Source organism: Gadus chalcogrammus, chromosome 2, assembly GCF_026213295.1.
Source record: "Gadus chalcogrammus isolate NIFS_2021 chromosome 2, NIFS_Gcha_1.0, whole genome shotgun sequence".
Lineage (NCBI taxonomy): Eukaryota > Metazoa > Chordata > Actinopteri > Gadiformes > Gadidae > Gadus > Gadus chalcogrammus.
The window spans coordinates 6,093,158-6,105,657 of NC_079413.1; the positions used below are offsets into that span (position 1 = coordinate 6,093,158).

At 51.5% G+C, this 12,500-nt stretch overlaps 1 protein-coding gene across 1 annotated transcript in view; it reads right to left on the reverse strand.

The window, feature by feature from the left end:
- Window positions 1–2,843: 2,843 nt before the first annotated feature.
- The window catches only part of adgrl1a (adhesion G protein-coupled receptor L1a), a 22,465-nt gene continuing 12,808 nt past the window's right edge, over window positions 2,844–12,500 (reverse strand). The window contains exons 8-15 of the mRNA XM_056608843.1: window positions 12,409–12,500; window positions 11,746–11,914; window positions 11,104–11,259; window positions 10,008–10,104; window positions 6,521–6,643; window positions 4,044–4,061; window positions 3,809–3,895; window positions 2,844–3,736 (exon numbers count right to left, since the gene is read on the reverse strand). Of these exons, the coding sequence (XP_056464818.1) occupies window positions 2,844–3,736; window positions 3,809–3,895; window positions 4,044–4,061; window positions 6,521–6,643; window positions 10,008–10,104; window positions 11,104–11,259; window positions 11,746–11,914; window positions 12,409–12,500 (1,635 nt within the window). The remainder of the gene's footprint in view (window positions 3,737–3,808; window positions 3,896–4,043; window positions 4,062–6,520; window positions 6,644–10,007; window positions 10,105–11,103; window positions 11,260–11,745; window positions 11,915–12,408) is intronic.

Consider the following 12,500-nt stretch of genomic DNA (forward strand, 5'->3'; position numbering starts at 1 on the left):
TTCTCCACCGAAGTGTTGGCTTCAGTTGTGCCTCCAGATTGGTCGGCTCCCTGATTGGTCCATCGACCGACCATATACGGCATACATCCGTTCACCGTAGCCTGAATTCTTCTAGCTTCCTTGTACCTGAACAGTGCTGCAAGAGCACCCCTGTTCTGAGATCTGATTCGTCTGTGAGGAAGGAGGCGGTGCTCTTGTAGATGTCCTGCGACTATAGGCTCTCTGCTTATATGTGCTGAAACCACAGGACCAAATGTGAGAAGATACATGCACAGTCATAGTGTACACATGGGCAGACAATTTTCTAGCGCAGGACCTGAACATGTGAACTACGTACAGATGGCAGGCTTACAATAACCCTCATGCCACAAAAAAACACACACACATGTGTAACCACACACACACACACACACACACACACACACACACACACACACACACACACACACACACACACACACACACACACACACACACACACACACACACACACACACACACACACACGCACACACAAAACAAAAAAATACAAATAATACAATAAAAATTGTAAAACCAGCATTCAATGAAAGCAAATAGTGGTATGCCTCCATCGTGTAATGACAGTGTGGTTTTTCATACGTGCTGTGAGCAATGATGAAACCATCATCAAACTGTATACTGTCATCATGACATGTCTGACATCCTGTGAAATGTCGGACTTCCGGTTGACAGTTTAGCCCCTCACAGAACTCACACATCAGCAATGTTTAATGGATTATTTTACATAATAATTGTGATCAGCTTGCTTTCCATTTTTTTTCATGAGTATATACTGTATTTCTTAAGGCCCCCTCTCTCTCTCTCTCTCAATTAGGTATTTGGCTTCTAAAGAGTACCCCATGCAGTATCGCTGCAAAGGAGAGAGAGCTAGACAGACAGAGGGAGAAGGAGATAAAAAGATAAAAGGAGATAAAGTGAGGGAGATAGAGAGCGATCAGGAAGAGAGAAGAGTGTCATTCAGGTCACAAACTCCAAAACATTTTATTTTGTTTTCTCTTTTGCCGGTCCGTTGCAGTACAAGAAGTCACTTTCATAGTATTCATAGTTACTTTTTTGTTGCTTTTTATCATCCGTTTTTTTTTTCTTCTATATACAGAGTAGTAATAAAGTTCTTTCTGGTTGTATTGTGTGGTCTGCTATATGTACACAGTTCGACCTTCTGCAGTGGCCAATGCGATTGCAACATTTACAGTATGTCCCTAACCATACACACACACACGCACACTCACACACGCGCACACACACAAACACACCAAGCGCATCCACTTACACTGGATAGATTTTTAATAATAGTACCAGGTTGGGGGTTGGGGGAGGGGATAGGGTAACAAACCTCACCCGACCCCCCGAACCCCCCTCCCTCCCCTGCCCCCAATCCCCCCCCAACATCCCACCCACAACACCCCCCCCCCCCCCCCCCAAAGAAAAGAGGATGCAGTCAAAAAAATCCATAATTAAGATACTGTTTTCAAATGAAGCTGGAGGCTCTGAGGAGTCTGAGGAGGCCGGCGAGCAGCAGGGGGAGGGACGAGGGGAGACGCACTGATTGGGTGGGGGCTGTAGCCTCCTCCTCCTTCTCCTGCTTGGCCTGAAGTGGGCCAGCCCCGCCACCTCCTCCTCGCTCTCCTCCTCCTCCTCCTCCTCCTCCCATCCCTCTGTCTTCCCCTCTGCTCCACTTCTGTACAGGGTGTAGTGGGTTTGTGGCTCGCTTTGACCGGAAGGCAATTACATTGAAGCTGCTCCCTGCCGCTGCCACTGCCGCCGCGAAACAGTGGCTCCTGTGCCGACGTGTCTCGCTGTTGTTCTGTCGCTGTGTTCTGAGTTCGGATTGTTACTTCCATGTTGTGATGTCTGGTGACAAAAAACTACTGTCGGTTTGTTTCTGTGTGTGTGTGTATGTGGGTGTTTGGGTGGGTGTGTGTGTTTCCTCTTGGTGGATTTCCAGTTTCTGTTCCGGCTGAAAAAACATATATATACATATGTATTTCTAGATATGTATATATATATATATATATATATATATTTTCGGCAACACTGAAACACTTTCTGAGACTTATTTCGGGGTCTACTGTGTACTATACTCCCCTGTCTCTTGCGGTAACTACTCGTTAATATTGATGACTTCAAAGAGAAAATATGAATTTATACTTTCCTCTTCTTTTCGGAGGCGTTTCAGCAGAGAAAAAAGTAGAATACAAAAGAAGGAAACCACTTTAAGAGAGAGTTTTCAGAGTTCCACATTGTCTGCAGGTAGAGGACAAGGAGAGATACATTCAGAGTGCTGGACTTGGCCTAAGGGGGACAACAGCAGTTGGGGGATTACTGATGTAACAGATGATTAATTGAACGTCCTGGTGGTTTGCAGGGGGAGTGTGGGCGGGGGGCGGGGCGGGGGGGCGGGGCGGGGCGGGGCGGGGGGCGGGGGGGGTCGCAACAGAATCCCGCCCTCATCTCCATACCGTGGCACGGGAGGTTCAAAAAAGTAAAGGCTGCCAACAGCTCCCCCCCCCTTCCGTCCTCCTGTCCCTCTGGCGGTCCCGTCGTCTGTCCGATCAGTTAGAAACAAAACAAGAGAAAGGCAACCGAAGAGGCGAGATGTGTTGGGGGGGGGGGGGGGGGGCGGGGGGGGGGAAGCCGGTGCCCCGGGGGGGGAGGGGCTTAAGAGGTTGGGGGGATGGGCGGGGCTCATCGGAGGCGGGGCGGGTGGGGGAGGCTGAGGCTCAAGAGGCGGCCCGGGCCTTCCCGTACGCCGCCGCCGCCCTGAGCCTCCAGGAGGCGGGCTCCGGCCTCCGGCCGTCCAGTCACAGGCTGGTCACCAGCTGCATCTGTCCGTCCCCCTCTCCGTGGGGGGGCACCTCGGCCGGGTGGGCCTCCCCGCTGGGCCTGCGCGCCGGGGCCTGGTAGAAGGTCTGCATGGGGGCGCCGCGGGAGCCCAGCGCGGGACGTCCCGAGCTGTAGTACAGCTCCTCGGGGGGCTGGGCCGAGCGGGGGGCCACCTCCAGGGGCTCGGGGCTGCTGTCCGGGTAGGGAGAGTCCCGCAGGTTGGTGATGCTGGTGTACAGCGAGTCCCGGGCGGGGGACTCGGACGAGGGCGCGTTGCCCCCCGGGCCGCTGTGGCCGCTGTGGCCCAGGCTCTCCGTCAGCTCGGCCGCGTAGCTCTCCGACTCGTCGGGGTCGCTCTGGTAGAAGACGGACTGGGCGCGCTGCAGCAGCAGGGGCTCCTCCAGGGCCTTGTACAGCAGCTCCACGTCCTGCGCCGTGTGCTGGCGCCCCTCCCGGCCCTGGAAGTCGTCCCCGGGGTCGCCCAGACCCTCGGGGCCCGTCGTGGCGCCCGCCCCCGCGGGGCCCCCCCGGCCGGACGCGCCGTGCGGTCGCCCCTGGGCCAGGCTGCCGCTCACCCTGTCCGCTCCGCCGCCCACTCCCCCTCCGCCGCCGCCGCCGCCGCCGCCGCCACGCAGGTTGTTGTGCACCAGCTCAGAGATGATCATCTTCTCGAAGGCCGCCGCGTCCGACAGGTTTCGCCGTATACCGCCGCCACCACCACCACCACCACCACCACCACCACCACCACCACCCCCCCCTCCTCCACCCAACGTCTCTGAGCTGCGGGGGTTCAGGAGGGGAGGGGGGCTGGCCCCGGTCCCGCTGCTCAGGAAGTCACAGCTACCGCCGCCGCCACCACCACCACCGCCGCCGCCGCCGCCGCCGCCGCCAACAAAACCACCACCACCGCCGCCTCCTCCACCTCCGACTCCGCCCGGGCCGGTGCGGAGTGAGTAGCTGTTGTTGAAGTTCCCGTTCAGGGGCAGGGTCTCCATCCCACACGGGTCCCGGGTTTTGGAGAGATTGCTTTCTGGACAAAGGACAACAACATCAATGATGATATAGAGACCTATAGCGTGCAATGGAGACGTCTTGGGTGTGATGGAGACTGGTGGGTAGGATTTCTATGTGCAAGGATGAGGATAAAGGATGAAGCTGACAAACCACAGAACACTTACTTGGTTCACGAAAGGTTCCTGTGTGCAGAGACGACGTCCATGAGGAGGTGATGTAGAGGGAAAGAGAGGGACATGAGTCTTTTATCCTGTCATTTTTATCAGGGACACAGCCATCTTAACCAAGACGATATAACGGAATAGTGTGTTCCAAAACATTTTTCTAGGTCATGTCACACAAGCGTACACACCACACAAACAAATAAGAGCAGGCATAGAGTTACACACACACATGCATACATACACACATACACACACACACACACACACACACACACACACACACACACACACACACACACACACACACACACACACACACACACACACACACACACACACACACACACACACATACACACAGGAGGACACATAAATGATCTGTCTCGTATGCACAGCCACCTCTGTACCCTGTATATTTGACATTCGATGTCACCATGGTTACCACCTAAGCCACAACAATACATGGGTATTTGTTTAGCAGTGTGTGCTCGTATACATAACCGGCAGCTTCCCACGTCAAGCAACGGTAATATCACTTTGTCTGCGTCTCGCCCCTTCACCGAAACACACAAGATGTTTTGATATTTTCACCGTTCAGTCCTGCCGACGCACAACATGAACCATGACCGGGTCCATAAACGTGTGTTAAACAAACGTGCCCCTATTTAAATCAACGTTCATCTTCTGTGGACTTGAAGGCTAATTAAGGATTCAAATAAAGTGTTCTCTCTCCACTACCACCCAACCCCACCCCCCCCTCTAAAAATGTCTCTGCAGCCAGGCCTGTGGCTGTCAGGCTTGATGCATTGGGGAGAGGAGCCTTAAAATATTTAACAAAAACCCAGCCTTAAATTTCACTCCACAGACACCGGGCCTGATACACTGCTGGAAAACACTCTCAGTGAGACGCACGCACACACACACACACACACATAGGCACACACAAATGCACACACACACACACACACACACTATCACACACACATACACACACATACACACACACACATACGTGGTAATACATACAAACACCCACGCACGCACAAATGCACACACAAAAAAACACACGCCAATTCATATCCACTAAGGCATGACAGATGGGGACACACACACACACTTACACACACACACACAAACACACACACTTACACACACAAAAACACACACACACACACACACAATAGAATCTGCTTCCTATTCAATGTTATCACAATTTTGGACCTTTTACAGAGGACGCACACATACCCACACATAAACACACACATACACACACACACACTCCCACACACACACTCACATACACACACACACACGCACACACACAGTGAGTATGATGTGTGGCGAATCAGGAACGCAGCATTCTGATAAAAAAAGAAAAACGCAAGCGCATGAAAACCTGAATAGAATAAATAATCTCAGCTGGTATGCAATACAGGCACGCCCGCACACAGACACATACACAACGCACAACACCTGAGCTGGGATGGCTCCAGATGGCTACTCTCTAGAGCTGTCTGATGCTTGGTCCACAGCCGTCACAAATAAAACAAGACTTATCTCCCCCACTGGGGAAGAAAGAGACGTCCTGAATAACGCTTCTCTCTCTCTCTCTCCCTCGCAGTCACAAGCGCTACGTTCTGCTGAACTTCAAACCTGTGTGGAGGCGTCTGTTTGTGTGTGTGTGTGTGTTTGTGTCAGAGTGAGTTCATGAGAAGAAGAAATGTGAGAGGAGAGAAGTTGCCCAGATGGCCACCTCTACTGTAAGCTTTGTCTGGCTCTCTTCTGTTCAGCCTGTTGAATCAGCCTGACAACTCCTTAGAGAAGCACCGCGTGTGCACGTGAACAGGCACGCACACACACCAAAGCACGTAAACACAAAGACACACACACTCATACAAACACACCTACACACACACAGTCACACACACACAAACTCACTCATACAAACACACCCGCACACACAGAAAATACACACACACACATATACACACTCATACAAACCCACATGCACACTCATACAAACACAACTACACACACACACACACACACATTTGAAGATGGAAAAACGTACACACATACTCTGAAACACTCGTACAAACACACACATATGCACATGGAGACACATGCACATTCACACACACACACACACACACACACACACACACACACACACACACACACACACACACACACACACACACACACACACACACACCAACACTTTCTGCCAGTGCGCACATACCATATCAAACGACTGACAGAATATCAGTCAATGGAGGCAGCAAGCTCAAAGAATAGAAGACTGTAACAAGTCGACATGCATTGCTGCACACACACACACACACACACACACACACACACACACACACACACACACACACACACACACACACACAATCACAGACACACACAAACAGAGACCAATACACGCACACACACGCACACACACACACACATTGAGAAATAAAGGCGCTAACCGGTGGAGTTGAAGACCCCCGGTGAGGGGGGAGTGAAGCTCTCAGCCAGCAGGGTATTGTAGGGAGACGTCCCGGTGCGAGTCTGCAACACTGGGTTGGTGAGGAGGTGGTTGCCCATGGTCGCTGTACACACACACACACACACACACACACACACACACACACACACACACACACACACACACACACACACACACACACACACACACACACACACACACACACACACGAAGAAAAGCACATCAACATTAAGGGCAGGGTTAGTGTAGTAGAGGTTGGGGTGTTTTGAGTTTCACTTGGAATTGTCCGGTTTTCCGTTTTCATCTGACATATTTGGGAATTAACTGTAATTTGCTTGGGATAAAAGTGTCAGATTAATGAGTGAATAACTGAAATATGTAAATATATAATAATTAAAAATATATTAAGCGCATGGCTTTCCCTTTAATGCACAAACAAACTCTCACACACACACACACACACACACACACACACACACACGCACACACACACACACACACACACACACACACACACAACCATGCTCCTGGTCGCCAAAAAATATCCCCCTTCATATCAAATAATATTGGTTGTTTATTCAGACAGGGGGGTTGTTGTTATGCTAGAGCTGTCTACAGTAAATGCATTACACGGTTTTCCGACCGGTGTTCGTGCCCCTTGATTGTAACCTTTGAGTGGGAATATAATTGCAGGTGAAAAGGTAGCGTTTGGGTGCGTCGTCATAATGCATATTTTATTGTTGTTGCCGTCGCCTCAGAGCGGAGTCAGACAGTGTGGGGGTGGTGTTTGACAGAGACGGGTTGTGGGGGGGTTGCCGGGGGTAATGCATACCATTAGGCGCTCTAGCGCGGTGCAGCCATTGAAACAGTAGTTCATTTCACAGGGAAAATGTGAATGCCAACCGCCAGACAAACATAACTCAAGAGAAACGGCACACTGCTGTATGCAACCCCCACCCACGTATAGATCCCGCTCGGGGCAACAGCAGCAGAAATGCCATGAAATTAAAAGGAGGACAGCATGACGGAGGTGGTGGTGTGTGTGTGTGTGTGTGTGTGTGTGTGTGTCTGTGTGTGTGTGTGTGTGTGTGTGTGTGTGTGTGTGTGTGTGTGTGTGTGTGTGTGTGTGAGTGGGGGGGGGGGGGGGTAAGGCCAAATGTAACCTTCAGGTCCCTTGCCTACTGTTTGTCACAGCGCGGCCCCGGGTACAATCGTCCCGAGGAATATTTACGACAAACTCATTGATACGCGCAGAAACACAGAGCCAGCGTTTTTTTTCCTTTTCGTTTTTCTTTTTTCAGCCAAGATGTGGAATTAAAATGTGTCCCACCCACTGCACCCGACATCTCTCTCTCTCTCTCTCTCTCTCTCTCTCTCTCTCTCTCTCTCTCTCTCTCTCTCTCTCTCTCTCTCAATAACCCCATTTCTTTCTACCCCTCTCTCTTTTTCTCTGCCTTTCTTCCTCCATCTTGCATTCCTCAGCACACCCAATCACTGTTTCTCGCGCCCCGGTAAAAAAAAAAAAAAGACCCAACCTGTTTTCTTCTCTCCACATGAACACTAGCACATTACTTTATAAGGCTTAGCTGTCCATGTGCCTCTCTTAGGGATTTTTTGGGTGGGAAATTAAAGGAACTGGCAGTAAAGCAGCAAGAGAGCGAAAGTAGGCCAGGAGGAATCACGGGAGCCAATCTGTTTGTGCTTATGTACATTTTAAATGTGACTGTGTGCGTGTGTCTGTGTGTATGTGTGCATAGATCTGTGTGTTTGTGAGTGCATATTTGCGCATACATATATATGTGTGTGTCTGCGTGCACGCGTGTGTGTGTGCCTATGAGCTCATCTTCATGCGCCCCTCAACTCTGGGTTGCACCACTATTGTCACGAGAAGGAGGAAGAGGAGGTGGAAGAGGAAGAGTGAACGTAATTCATAAAGAAGTGAAGTGGGGGGGGTGGGGGGGGGGAACTCCAAAAAGATAAGAGATTTAATGATAACAGCAGCAGTGTGTGCCTCCCCGAGACTCATCCTATTTAATTATTCCTCCCTGATAGTCACTCTCCCTGGCTCCCCCCCCCCCCCCATCGCCCCCCCCCCCCCCCCCCCCCCCCCCCCCACTGCGACAAGGGCTGCAGTTCTCTCACTTCCTGACGACTGACAAAACTTTTCTAAGAGGCACTAAAAATAAAGGCTTCCCGCCTCGCCCTTGTTTATGTTTTGACAGAGCACTACAGTGTAATCCGGGGCCGTCTTCGCCTCACTCTGCTGCCTTTCCCTGTCTGCTCCGTGTTCCCGAGCGGAGGGGCCCAGCCCAGCCGCCCTGTGGACCCCTCAGTCGACTCCTCGTCCACACACCCACACACACACACACACACACACACACACACAAGACACACGTGCACACCTAGGCGCATGCACCAACGCATACCCCGCTTAGCACACGCTAAGAAGAAAACACACACAAACACACACACACACTTATGTACATGGACGCAGACTCACGCGCACACACACACACACGGACAACAAACGCACACTCACGCACTCACACAGAGTAACGGCACACACACATGTATACAGAGACAGATTCACAGACACATAAGCACACAAACTCACCCTGGGTCTCCAACACAAACACACTTTTAATCCAAAAAGACCCCCCCCCACCCCCACCCACCCGAGCCTGACTCCTGTCACGAGGCTCAGTTGGAATAATTAGCCGTGCTCCGACTCAGGCTACGCTCTTCATTAAAAACAAAATGGATGAAATTAGCATAGAGAGTGACGGCTGATTTGGAACTCGCCTCTTTGTCTTCATTAACCTCCCCACCACCGCCAGCGCCACCGCCCGCGCCACCTCCGTCTGAACCCCCCCCCCCCCCCCGCCAGGACCCCACTCCTTCTCCCCGCCGCTCTGATGGCTTCTAATGGGTTCTAATGGGTTCTGCTGCGAGACAGCCGGCAGCTTAGGCTGTGGCCCACCACTCACACGTCACTTGACGGATATGACTGAGCTGTCTGCGCCGGAGGAACACGCCTCTCCGCTCGGGGGGGGGGGGGGGGGCGGGGGGGAACAAGGCGAGGCAATTCCGTTTTTCAAAGGGGGTGGAAAACGTAAACATTTGATTTGAGATAATTCGTTGGCTGTCAGAGATTTGCGTTACCTTAAGTATGCCAAAATAATTATAATTTTTTTTTAAATAAGTAAAGTAAGTAAAGACAATGTGTGGAAGACGGTATATCGAACCAGATACTTTCCTTTTCATATTGTGGTAGTAAGGTCAGGAAAAGTTTACTTTAAAACTAATTACAGAGAGGGAGAAGGTGCTAACAGGAAGTGGGGGGAAACCGGAAGTTGGGGGTAACAGGAAGTTTGGGGTACCAGGAAGTGGGGGGAAACAGGAAGTTGGGCGTCACCGGAAGTTGACGATGCCCGGAAGTGAAGGTAACAAGGTGAGGAGACACTCACCACGGTTGAGTGTCGGGGTGCTGTTAATGTCTCCTGCCATGAAAGAAGATTCCGTCTGCTTCCGGACCGTGTCGTTCCACATCCTGCGGATCCGACTCTGGAGACGAGAGAAGAAGAAGAACGAGAGGGGGAAGGGGGGGGGGGGGGGGGTGGAGTTGTGGATGAGTGGCGGCGGTGAGATAAAAACAGCAACACAAGGCGAATATATACAAAAGAAATAAACAAAAAGACTATTTAAATACAGAAAGGGCGACTCCGTAACACGGAGGGGGGTTCCTGTAATCAAAAGCACGGGGACCTGCTGTGTATCTGTAAAATACAACAAACAAGGCAAACAGAAGAAAGCAAAGACGCAGAGGCGTGCAGCAAACAGGCCTGCGCCTCCAAGTCCTGTTAACAAGGAGGCGAGCTAATAGACTCGGGGACACTGGGAGAGACCGTCGTACACCGCGGATGAGCTCAATGTCGCTTGTTGGAGAGCGCGTTACAATACATCCTGAGATCACTTGTTTGCCGAACGTGTGTGCATAGAGAAGGAGAGCGAGAGAGCGATCTTATGAGGGTGTTCGCCGCCGTCATGAACACACTGCTCTTGTTGGAGAGCCATTGTATGTGAACACACTCTCTCTGTCGTTGTTGTTGGCTGTTTGGCCTTTACACACACCAGAGTGTATTTGGTCGATACAGGTCTTTTGTTGTTATTTTATTGTGTCCACACACACACACACACACACACACACACACACACACACACACACACACACACACACACACACACACACAGACACACACACACACACACACACACACACACACACACACACACACACACACACACACACACACAAACATCCCTACACAAGCATACAGGCGAACACAGGCCCAGCTCCATCAGCATCACAGTGTATATCTAACGGCCTTCGTATTTGACTAAACCGGGCCAGCACAATGAAAACAGCCAGCTTCCTGCTGCTCTAGTTATTAGTTTGACTGACTGTTGTGTTTGTGATTGCAGTGCCCTTCCTGCTCGGTGTGCTCTGTGCTCTGCACTCGGTGCTGGGTGTGCTCGCTGCTCGTTTGCCCTGGGCTGGCTGACCTGTCTGTGGGCCGCGGCGTGCCGGGCTTGGCTGCCGCTGTAGTAGCGGTTGTTGGAGCGCAGCGCCGAGTTCTTCAGCGAGCCGTGGGAGCTGCTGGTGGAGGAGCGGCTACAGCAGTGGGAGTGGCGCAGGCACTTGCTGTACTCCTTGTGGACCTGGGGGACGAAGGAGAAGGGAGAAACACGGGGGGGCCGACACCAGGGGGGGGCCCCCCCAGGGTGGAGGTGAGGTCGGAGGCCAAACACACACACTCGGTGTCGGACTGTGTGGTTAGGTCCTGTTTTCTTTGAACAAAGGGATTTCTTTAAGGACAGAGCGAAATGGAAATGAGTTATGGTGAGGCACTGGGAGATTCACGGGGGGGGGGGTATTGCAATACTTCTGGAGTCTTCATGCCAGAATGTTTTAGCAGAATAACCCAGCAAGGACTCATTAAGGAGAGGAGGGGGGGGGGGGGGGTCGATACTAGTGACTGACCTTTTCAAGCCCAGCAATGAGATATGGGAAACCCCCCCACTTACGGCTGCCGTCCGCACAAGTGAGGCCCGCCAAACGTGAGTCATTCAGCCATGCCTGCACCATGTCTGGGTATTATTTCAGCCCTATTATCGTAGACGCTGGGATCTGGCACGCTTGGTTACCTTCTTCTGCAGGGCGCAGTGGAAGATGAAGATGAACATGCCCTGGAAGGCGTTGAAGGTGGTGAAGAGATAGGCCATGATGACCGTGTTCTCGTTGATAAAGAGCAGTCCAAAGGCCCAGGTGAGACCCAGCAGAAACAGCAGAGTGATGGCCCCCAAAGCCCAGGACCTTGTGAGACAAGACGAGTTTAGTTAAAGATGGACTATGCACAGTTTCTCATTAGCGGCCTCTAGTGGCGTGAGTAGGAGTTACAGTCAGAGCTAAATCTTTGCAGGAGTCTTTTGCAGCTACAGTCAGAGCTATATCATTTTCAGACTGCAGTTACTGTTCTTGATTTGGAGTAGGGGAAAGTGGACCAGAATAAAATGTTTTTTTGCGCAGAATTCCCTGGATAGATTTACTCGTGGACAGGGTTTTTTTCTTGCTTGAGAAATGTTCTAAAATGTTTGTGATGGGATGAATAGCTGCAGTAGGAATGTTACGCAGCGCAGGCCTAATAACAGATTGCTACAACACAAAATAAGAAGTGATGTTCGGATCCCATTTGCTCATCGTTTGTAGCGCAAATGTATGTATTCCGGTGCGGTGTCTCGGCCTCCAGGGGGGACGACCCTTCGGTAGACGGTGGTGAATAAGCTCAGAGGAGCGGGCGGGCGACTCACTTGATGTTATCCAAGCGGCTGGAGTCAGGCTTGAGAGCGGAGGAGTTGCGAATCATTTTGTGCAGCGTAATCATGAGAAACACCAGGTTGAG